The following is an 11,362-nucleotide window of genomic DNA, read 5'->3' on the forward strand; positions in this document are numbered from 1 at the left end:
ATCCATGCATGTTGGTTTTAATCACACCCACGTAACTAAACGTCTGACACCACACCATATTGGAAAGTATAAAAAAGATAAATAAATAAAAACCAGATTTTTCTTCAAGCTAAAGCGATGTGAATTGAATAAATTATGAACCTGCATACAAGATATCTCCTGCGAAACATCAGTTAGTCCACTTCCGTGTTAATTTTTGCATAGAGTTGGTCAGATGTAAATTCTTGAGTGTACTCCATGGTATCTTGTACTGCACAATAAATATGAGTAATGTAAATTGAACTATGTGTCTGTGTTCCCATAACTTTGTTATACGTTTTTCCTATCATCATAATTACTACATCAATTCACGTTTGAAGATATATGTAATATAGTTTTAGTTTTGTAGATGTAGTCGAAGGTTTCGAGATTTTTCCTATCATAAAAATTACTATATCAATTCACGTTTGAAGATATATGTAATATAGTTTTAGTTTTGTAGATGTAGTCGAAGGTTTCGAGAAAATCACGGGGAAAAATTTGGTGGGCGTGTGAAATTGTCCTTCGCCTTGTAAAACAGAGACAGTAAGCCTATGTAAAAATGTTGTTTCTTTGCTAAGGGTGAATGGAACTCAAGCCTACAATTATTTTGTAATTATATCTTGTTTTTCATGAAACTATAATATAAAGGAGTATTTTCTTGAGCCCATGTTCTAGAAAATCAATTTTTACCTTTACCGTAAATACTCTGTTTTGCCCTGTTCTTACTACACATAATTTCCGAGTTTTACTCTGCATGATTTCTGGAGTTTCAAGTCTACTTTTTTAACTTTCATTGGTATCAGAGAAATTTTCTAATACAATAATTATCAAAGCTAAAGGTGAATAAAAACATATTTACTAAACAAAGATTTACCAGCGAAGATTTAATTTTTTGAACTAGTGAAAAATTACAGCTTCAAGTATAAGCTTGACAAATCCACAAATTCCTCAATTTAATGGAAAGAACTATGATACTTGGGAAATTACAGTGAAGGCCTTATTTTATTCTTAAGGAATATGGGATTTGGTAGAAAATGGGTTCCAATAACCAGCTGATATAACAACATATAATGCATTGACACAAGCATAAAAATATTTGTTTAGAGATAATAGGAAGAAGGAATGTAAACCCCTCTTCTATATCTTTGAAGAAGAGCATGACAGCATATTTCCAAGGATTGCAGCAACAACAAAGTCCAAGCAAGCATGTGATTTTCTCCAGAAAACATGTCAAGGCATGGCAAAGTTGAAGGTAGCAAAACTACAAATGTTGAGAAGATATTTTGAAACTATATGCATGAAGGAGTCTGAGAAAATAGACTCATGTTTCACACAAGTTATTGGAATGGCTACTCAAATTAGATCTCATGGTGAGACACTTCATGAAAGGAGAATAGTTGAAAATATTTTGAGAAGTTTGCTAACAAAGTTTGATCCTATTGTTGTGGCCCCAAAAGAAAAAAAATATTTCTCACAATTTTTAGTGGATGAGCTTCATGCATCAGTGATTTCTCATGAACATAGATTAAATAGAATAACAAGCTCTTCAATGGAGTATGCCTTTCTTACACAAGTCTCAATTGGTCAAGGTAGAGGCATAGGACGATCAAATGTTAGAGAACGAGGAAGAAGTCTACAAATAGGTGGCATAAGCAGCCCTAGAAACTCAAGTGGAAGATGCAACACTCAAAATCCAAGTCACAATTCAAGCCAAAATCAAGCATAAGGTCATAGGTATGATGAATTTCAAGTTCAATGTCATTATTGCAAGAAGTGTGAGAATTATGTTAGTGTATATAGAAAGAAACGGAGTAGTCTACCTAGGCTGTAGAATGGCCCGTTTTCCGGCACCGCCCGGAAAATCCTCCGGCTCCGGCTACCGGTAAACTCTCCATCCTCCACCACCATCTCCTAGCTCCGCCACCCTCTTTCTCCGCCACCCTCCCTGACAGCGCTGACATTCCCTGACAAAAAAATCCGAATGCCGCCTGACATCCCTGACCGATCAGCGACGAGCTAGAATTCATGCGGGGAGTATTATGGCCGGTTCGAAATGGTCTGGAGCGCGCGATTCCGCTTTGCACAACACTTCCCGCTCTGCTCTGCGATTCCGCTGTGCTGGTTTACCACTCTGCAGCTCGGAGGCCAGGAACTGTTCAGCGCGCATGTGGAGACTCCCCGCTATTTACGGCAGATAACGATAAACCCTTGCGCTGATGATCTTCGTCCTGCCGAGACCCGTGGTCGAAATTCAGCTCGTAACTCAGAGGATCGTACTTAAATCTCGAGGGCTTGGAGCTACATATGGTTTTGCCGTCGGCTTTGAACCGCCGAACAAAATGTTTCCGTCTAGGCCTGCTGCAGCAGCTTCCGGCATCCTCGACAACAGATTCCGACCATTCTCCGGCTCGTCTGACGCTGTTCCAGCCCTTGCGCCACCAGTTCTGAGAATCGCCATCTGCGTAATCCGCCCTGGAGATCGATCGCCTGACCTTCTGAAACCACGCCGGCCTAATTTCTATCATCACCTGGGCTGGGCCAAGGGAAATATGTGCACTAATGGTTCACATTTGGGAGGATTTATTCTTGTGTGGAATTTCAGGACTCTGTTCTTCTAGCAAGCATTTTCAAAAAACATTGAAGCTCGACAGCTATATTTCAAAGGATGGTGCTATCTGCGATGTTGAACCTATCTAATGAATTTGTTTCACATGTTCATTGTTTGTTGAACATCGTCAGCTAATGAACACGAGTCATATTGATTCTAGAAGACTGCTTCTAAGTTTTATACATTTCGATTGTACACCTATCAGTTTGACAAGTAGCCTTTTGTGAATAAACTAAGAAGCATTGAATGTTTTCTTGACAAGAAGCCTTTTGTGAGATCTTTTCTTATGAGTACAACATAATAAGTAGCCTTTTGGGAATGATTGTCTTTGAGATCTTTTCTTATGAGTACACCTTAATAAGTAGCCTTCTAGGAATGCTAGTTTTTGAGATCTTTTCTTACGAGTACATCTTAATAAGTATCTTTCTGAGTCCTATCGTATGGGATCTCAGTTAACCACTAGACTTCAATGAATTTCTTCTCAACAGAGAACCATGCTTCTTCTATGATTGTAGAACTAAAGCCTACATGAGGACAGAGCACCAGTTGGCGAAGATCTCCAGCGTTGACAGTCGTCAAATATGCATGAAATGTTTGGTAAAGTAGCTAGTGACAAATGTGACCAGAGCATCCAAATGTCAAATTAAAGGACCAAATGTTAAGATCACTCACTTGAAGAACACATGGACCTATTGGAGAGATATTTATCATATTCCAGGAAAGGGAAAATAACCCAAATGTTGATTCTAATCAAACACCAAAGCATATAGATTTCAAACACTCAATGAATATTTGCTAGACTACATATGCATTAGTTCACTTTATAGATCTTTGTTGGAGGCTAATCATATTTATGGTTAGTGTTTATAATTGATAGTGTAAATTTGTTTGTCACATTACTAATTTTATCTCTTGTGCCTCCTCCCATACCTCTCTTTCACTCTCAAGTTTTTTTTCTGTTGTTCAGGCCGTGGCCTTCTTTTTTAGTGGCTCAGAGAATAATTTAGCTACAAAACTCTTGATGGTAATTTAAGTAATGTGAAATTTTCAAATATGATACATGGGATTAATTGGAGGGAATTGTATGTACTGCAAATGTTGGTATAGAAATCTATATTAAAATAGAGTTTGGTTACCTCAGACATCTAACATGGTTTGGTGTACTTTGAATTCCTATGTAAATGAAAGTATAGTTGCGCAAGAAAAATCACTTCTTGACAATCTCTCACAGAAAGGAGGAAAATCCAATTTCAATACTTGTGAAATATTGGTTGAAGTTCATGCGTTGGTACTTTTGTTTGGGATGCATCTCATGAGAATTGTATGATTGTGGATTGAAATAGTCACTTTCTAGCCAACAACTTGCAAGTGGGGTAAATGGAAATCTACTATACACTTATGATTAAAGGATGGAATCCCATAATTATGTCTCTCAATAACCCCACTACTTATATGAACATTGTGCAAACAAGTCTATAAGTTTTGGAACACTAATATAAGTGCCTGCCTAAATTATATAGACATTCATTCCCAAATTTTCTCATACTTTGGAATAGGCACGAAGATAAGTTATTAAGATCACATGGATTTAGTCAAATCCCAGTTTTCAAGGCAGGGATTAGCCAATTTGGGACTATTATAGACATTCAAGAGGTAAATTTGACATTTTCAAAGGAAAATGACAGAGTAGTAAATAATAAGAGATTAATAACAACTAGCATAGGTTTTCAAAGAAAAGAAACAAGAATTAGAAATCAAATCCAAATTTAATGGCATTAATCCAGGGCATCAAGGCATGAAATCAACAATTCCATATTTCAAGAGTATGAATCATCAATTGATAAAACACATGGTAGCAGAAAATCAACAAGGAAGGTATTAGATCCAAATTCATAGAGATCAAACCCAAAACCTTAAATATATGTGGCAACATTTTTTTCTACATTTGAATTAAAGGTAGCCTCATTGCATTTGAAAACAAGTGGCAGTCTCTGCAAATAACAAGGGGGTTTGACTCCAGCTCAAGCAAAACGAGATACTCTACAAGGAATATCAGATCTATTTTAATTATTTAATAATTCTATTTCCAACAAGACTTAATAATAATTTGTCATTTGTATTTGTGTATATACTTAATTATTTGTAATAGAATGGAGGATAGAATAAGGTTGGGAATTTTTGGAAAAAATCCTTATGTATTTCTGTAGACTTTGAGATTAATATATTTCGCTATAAACATTCTTATATGCCCAGTTTTTAGAGATTCATGTATGAATGATTTCATGTCTATTTCTACCGTGTTTAACTTCTCATTAGCCATACCTTTTTAACATTAGTCTTCAGTATTTGAATAAATCTTAATGAATAAGAATTCATGTGGAATTGCTCAGATTCATGTTATTTAGATGCTTAATTATTTTTTCAACTTAAATATCACTGCAGAAATCCTAGTGCTATGTTTTGATGTTTTGCAAGTCTACACCCAGAAATTGGTAATTAAGTGTATAGGATTTAAACCAATAAATTAACCAACATTTGTGTTCCTTGTTGTTTAACTTGGTTAATTCATGTCTTACAATATTACCAATTTTGTGATATCTCTACAAGAAAGTAAAGAAGCAAGTCAATTTAATCAATGTCAATTCATTGCTCACTAAGGGAATGTTTTTTTCACGTCAAATGCCTACCTGTGGAATGAAAATTGCCCATGAGTAGCACTTCGGAATGTTCAACATTCATGCAAAAGATGAGTGTTATCTTCCATTTAAGGTCTGGAGTTAATGCAATCCCTAAATAATCATGATTATAAAGATTTTATGATATAAATCTACATAGATGTGGGTCAAAATATTAGACACATTGATAATTAATAACATGGAATGCTATCATCAATTTCAATGCTGAACAGGGGTTTGTCGAATCTTATAAGTTTTTGCATTGAGATGAATCACATCAGTTCCTCATTTTCCGAATAAGTTAGATAAAAATGTCATAGTGCACAATGAAGCAGTGTCAAGTTAGTGGTTCAGCTCATTAATTGACAAGAGGAGGGTTCATCTACAGCACAAATGAATGAGGAAGGCATCAAAAGCATGGACAACACCATGATTTCTTATGTAAAGGAGACAAATGTGTTGCTTGGTATGGACATATTTTTTATTTGTATACTTTATAAAACTACAAACTTGTATTTATGTAAGCATTGAACGTTATAGAGTATGGACATGATGTAACCTCTGCTCACTATTTTTCTGAAGGCATATGAGGTTGGTTGTGCTTGTGTGATGCATTACCCTTCTGGTTACTTGCTTATGGTGGCCAACAACTCTTTTCTATGTTCTGGTCTAGTTTCAAGACTTCACTGATTTGAGTGCTATGAAAACCAAGGCTAGTTCTCGACAATGGAGCACCCCACTCATCAAAATAGTACTAAGCATATCCAGTTCTGTTTCTAGTGGTTCAATTTGTTGGCTTTGAGATGCCAAGACAATGCTCTGTACATGAATGGCTACAACCAGCCTCTGTAGGTGATGTCCACTAGAACACTGAGTCAAAATTCTGATACCGTGGAATTTGGATTTTATAAAATGGTTTGTTAATTCAATAGTGAAATCACTTTTTTTCTTGTTCTTTTAGATTCAGATATTAGAAAACTCATTATTGAGAATCAGAATATTCCATAGTTTCGAGAAACAATAAAACAATAGAAATTTTCTCTCGCTTGGATTGTGGTCTAGCAGCAAGTTGGAGCACTTATTGTAAAGAATGATTTAGGTTTGGCCAGGTTTTGGTCAAAAGATAGAGTCTTTGCACTCTTTGGGTTGTGGTCAAAAGCTAAAGTCTTTGCACTGCTTTGGGTTGTGGTCTACTAGCAAAGGTGGAACACTCGTTATAAAGATGATTTAGCTTTGAACATGCTTATCCTTATTTAGGTTTGGGCAGGCTTTGGTAGAGAATTACATAATTAAGAATCCGTGTACTCTAAATTCTTTGCAGTCCTATGGTTGTGGTCTACCAGCAAGGTGGAACACTCTTTGTAAAGACGATTTAGGTTTGAACAGGCTTATCCTTATTTAGGTTTGGGCAGGCTTTGGTAGAGAATTACATAATTGAAAATCCTTGTACTCCTTTGGTCTGTGGCCTAGCTACAACTTGGAATACTCGCTGTAAAGTTGATTTAGATTTGAGCAGGCTTTGGTAGAAAACTACATAAGTGAAAGTCCTATTGACCTTGACGTTCCACACATGGAACACATTAAATGTAACGAGGCCCTGTTTACCGGTGTGGTTGTCCAAATTTTGTTCTTAGAACACATAGAAAAAATACACTTCTCCAGAGTAACAAAGTAGCAGAAAAACAACTAAATTGATTACCGTGGGAAAATTGATGGGTCGTGTGACGCTCAGAGAAGAACTTGGTCAGTGGTCTTATTAATGAAGATGCTTTTACTGCGACTTGACAAGCTTGTTTGATATCCAGTTGACATGTGCAGTTGTTTATGTAGCTGTCAACATGTTATTTATGAGCTTGCTGGTTTAATGCTTGACTGTTGCTCAACAACAAATTAATAGCGCCGACGAGATTATGTGAGAATTTCTTCCTTTGTTTTGAAATAGTGGTGCTCCCTCAGAGTTTACAGCCCAAGTAAAAGTGGAACTCTATGCACTGAAAACCCTCTTGTGATTGTAAACTAATGACTCATAAACATACCCTTATTCTTTGGGTAGCACATATATCAGCCATGTCATGGAAACATTGAAAGGTGTATCATTCATCTCACAGAAAAGAACAGAACTGAAGGGACTTGTAGGAAATAAAATTCTACAAACATTTCTTCCTAATGGACAATGAAACGGAAGTGCTCACATCAAATAAGTGTGCAGAAAGTAACCATCCTACGTACAATAACGTTATAGAGACCCGATGAATTAAACATGAATTCAACCATTGTTTATATTTGGGAGTGATAACAAAATAATGAGGAAGATACAAGTAAGACATATGTAAAAGATATGAATTTAACAATTTGAAAAAAGGCACAAATGAATGAGGAAGGCATCAAAAGCATGGACAGCACCATGATTTCTTATGTAAAGGAGACAAATGTGTTGCTTGGTATGGACATATTTTTTATTTGTGTACTTTATAAAACTACAAACTTGTATTTATGTAAGCATTGAACGTTATAGAGTATGGACAAGATGTAACCTCTGCTCACTATTTTTCTGAAGGCATATGAGGTTGGTTGTGCTTGTGTGATGCATTACCCTTCTGGTTACTTGCTTATGGTGGCCAACAACTCTTTTCTATGTTCTAGTCTAGTTTCAAGACTTCACTGATTTGAGTGCTATGAAAACCAAGGCCCGTTCTCGACAATGGAGCACCCCACTCATCAAAACAGTTATAAGCATATCCAGTTCTATTTCTAGTGGTTCAATTTGTTGGCTTTGAGATGCCAAGACAATGATCTGTACATGAATGGCTACAACCAGCCTCTGTAGGTGATGTCCACTAGCAACAAATCTACAACCTAGTCAATGCCCCTGGATTCCTTGCATGTGCTCAATCCCAGTGGGAACAATGCACTAGTTTAAACAATTTCCGAGTTGGGAAACAAGGCATTAAGGTGAGAATGTTCACATTCTGAATTGAGGGACCCAATGATCATCAATATTCAAAGTCGGTTACCTCCCAAATCTTAAACCTCTCCCACAACAGCCCATCATGCATCTTACTATCTTGGCTGGAAAGACACTTTAAAGCCAATTCTTTGTCACCCAACAATATTAAATGAATCAGCACAGGATGATTCCCAACATTCAAGAAAACATTCAATGCTTCTTGTATAAGATCCTCTAGTTTATTCACAAAAGGCTACTTGTCAAACTGATCGGTGTACAATCCAAATGTATAAAACTTAGAAGCAGTCTTCTAGAATCAATATGACTCGTGTTCATTAGCTGACGATGTTCAACAAACAATGAACATGTGAAACAAATTCATCAGATAGGTTCAACATCGCAGATAGCACCATCCTTTGAAATATAGCTGTCGAGCTTCAATGTTTTTTGAAAATGCTTGCTAGAAGAACAGAGTCCTGAAATTCCACACAAGAATAAATCCTCCCAAATGTGAACCATTAGCGCACATATTTCCCTTGACCCAGCCCAGGTGATGATAGAAATTAGGCCGGCGTGGTTTCAGAAGGTCAGGCGATCGATCTCCAGGGCGGATTACGCAGATGGCGATTCTCAGAACTGGTGGCGCAAGGGCTGGAATAGCGTCAGACAAGACGGAGAATGGTCGGAATCTGTTGTCGAGGATGCCGGAAGCTGCTGCAGCAGGCCTAGATGGAAACATTTTGTTCGACGGTTCAAAGCCGACGGCAAAACCATATGCAGCTCCAAGCCCTCGAGATTTAAGTACGATCCTCTGAGTTACGAGCTGAATTTCGACCACGGGTCTCGGCAGGATGAAGATCATCAGCGCAAGGGTTTATCGTTATCTGCCGTAAATAGCGGGGAGTCTCCACATGCGCGCTGAACAGTTCCTGGCCTCCGAGCTGCAGAGCGGTAAACCAGCACAGCAGAATCGCAGAGCAGAGCGGGAAGTGTTGTGCAAAGCGGAATCGCGCGCTCCAGACCATTTCGAACCAGCCATAATACTCCCCGCATTAATTCTAGCTTGTCACTGATCGGTCAGGGAATGGCAGTGCTGTCAGGGGAGGGTGGCGGAAAAAGAGGGTGGCAGAGCTAGGAGATGGTGGTGGAGGATGGAGAGTTTACCGATAGCTGGAGCCCGAGGATTTTCCGGCCGGTGCCGGAAAACAGGCCATTCTACAGCCTAGGTAGACTACTCCGAAAGAAACAACATGATCTTAATAATAAACCAAATACAAATTTCACAAAAAAAAATTAGAACCAAGACAATATGCTTTTAGCATGTAATGTAGCACAAGAGAAGCAAAAAGATGTATGGTTTCTAGATTTAGGTTGTAGCAATCATATGAAAGGGAACATAGAAATGTTTTATAATTTGGATGAAAGTGTAAAATATGAAGTGACATTAGGGACTGATAACGAAGTGTCAGTCATGGGAAAATTAGGAGTAAATATTATAACCAAGAAGGGGGATAAGAAATATATTTCAGATGTATCTTTTATACCTGATTTGAAGCACAATCTGATAAGTATTGGATATCTTATGCAAAAGGGATACACTGTCTTTTTTAAAAATGGAGAGCGCGCAATTTTGGATAAGTTTCCAACCAAGCGATTGATTGCAAAATATCAAATGATAAGCAATAGAATGTTTCCCCTAAAGATAAAACCAAATTTGAAGGAAGAAAGTGTGCAAGAAAAACTTTAAATAAATTCACAAGAAGATGAAAAAAAGTTGTAACTATGACACAAACAAACTTTCAAGAAAGGTCAAAGATGAAAATTGGTTATGGCATCTAAGATTTGGGAATCGTAACTTTGGAGGTTTAAATTTGATTCATAAGAAAGGCATGTTAAATAGATTTCCACTAATAGAAAAACTAGACAACTTATGTGAAGGATGCATCTTGGGCAAACAACATAGAGAATCGTTCCCAACAGGAAAGTCAAGAAGGGAAAAATCACCCTTTGAAAATTTTCATTCAGATTTATGTGGACCAAAGAAGACAATATCAATTGGTGGCAACTATTATTTTTTGGCATTCTATGTGACTATAGAAAGAAGACATGGGTTTAATTCCTAAGGCAGAAAGGGGAAGTTATTGAGCACTTCCATCAATAAAGATCTCCTGTTGAGATGCAAAGTGACACTACATCAAAGTTTTGAGAACTCTCAGAGGTGGCGAATACATATCAAATGACTTCCTATGTTTTTGCAGGGAGCATGGAATTCACAGGAAATTTACAACAAGGTATACACCTCAACAAAATGGTTTCGTAGAAAGGAAAAACAGGACAATTATGGAAATGGCAAGAAGTGTGTTGAAAGAAAAGCATTTTCCAAATGAATATTGGGTTGAATTTGTCTCTAGTGCAACATATATTATAAATAGGTGTCCAAGAAAAATGAGGAAGAATATGGTTCTTAAAGAAGCATGGAGTGGAAGAAAACATAGTGTCAATCATATGAGAGTGTTTGGATGTGTGGCTTATGCACATGCCCCATATGAATTAAGAATGAAGTTAGGAAACAAGGGGGAGAAGTGCATATTTTTGGGATATAGTGATGAATCTAATGCACACAAGCTCTAGAATCCATTAACCAAGAGAATCATAATCAACAGAGGGTTGAAATCATCGAGTTGAGTTACAATCTTTGGTAAGAGAAGGTGTGTTTAAGTGGGAAAAATATGGCTCAATCGATCCATCTAAGTGCTTGATCGGGCCTTTTTTAAGCACTCGATCGAGCTCCTTAGGCACTAAAAAAGTAGCTCAATCGAGAGTTAAAAACAAGCCCTCGATCGAACTTTATGGCTCGGTCGAGCTATAACGCTCGATCGAGCATTATGGCTCGATTGAGCTTTAAGGCTCCATTAAGCTTTTTCTTTTGAAATACCTTGCCCATGGTTTACGTGTGCCATTTGTACAAACCGCAGGAAATTTGAGAGCTCGACCGAGAGCGTTTAGGTACCTCGATCGAGAAATTGAAGTATGGAGCATTCAAATAAATCTCGCCAACATCCCAGAGGCTCAAACAAAGTTAGGTATTCTATCTTTTTTATCTTTTTTATT

At 37.3% G+C, this 11,362-nt stretch overlaps 2 protein-coding genes across 2 annotated transcripts; one reads left to right on the forward strand and one right to left on the reverse strand.

Annotated features, from left to right (window-relative positions):
* Nucleotides 1-2,177: 2,177 nt before the first annotated feature.
* On the reverse strand, nucleotides 2,178-2,546 carry LOC149254838 (uncharacterized). Its single transcript, XM_089454848.1, has one exon. The coding sequence runs from the start codon at nucleotides 2,544-2,546 to the stop codon at nucleotides 2,178-2,180; it is 369 nt and encodes a 122-aa protein (XP_089310974.1).
* Nucleotides 2,547-8,804: 6,258 nt separating this feature from the next.
* On the forward strand, nucleotides 8,805-9,173 carry LOC149254839 (uncharacterized). The gene has a single exon (XM_089454849.1). The coding sequence runs from the start codon at nucleotides 8,805-8,807 to the stop codon at nucleotides 9,171-9,173; it is 369 nt and encodes a 122-aa protein (XP_089310975.1).
* The last annotated feature ends 2,189 nt before the right edge of the window (nucleotides 9,174-11,362 follow it).

The sequence above is a fragment of the Pinus tabuliformis genome, chromosome 7 (genome assembly GCF_031772625.1).
Source record: "Pinus tabuliformis cultivar Carrire ecotype Pingquan chromosome 7, CPIR1, whole genome shotgun sequence".
In the NCBI taxonomy this organism is placed as follows: domain Eukaryota; kingdom Viridiplantae; phylum Streptophyta; class Pinopsida; order Pinales; family Pinaceae; genus Pinus; species Pinus tabuliformis.

Bases quoted from the DNA above. Each gene is read 5' to 3' on its own strand.
- LOC149254838 (XM_089454848.1), bottom strand. From the start codon at position 2,546: ATGATAGAAATTAGGCCGGCGTGGTTTCAGAAGGTCAGGCGATCGATC.
- LOC149254839 (XM_089454849.1), top strand. From the start codon at position 8,805: ATGATAGAAATTAGGCCGGCGTGGTTTCAGAAGGTCAGGCGATCGATC.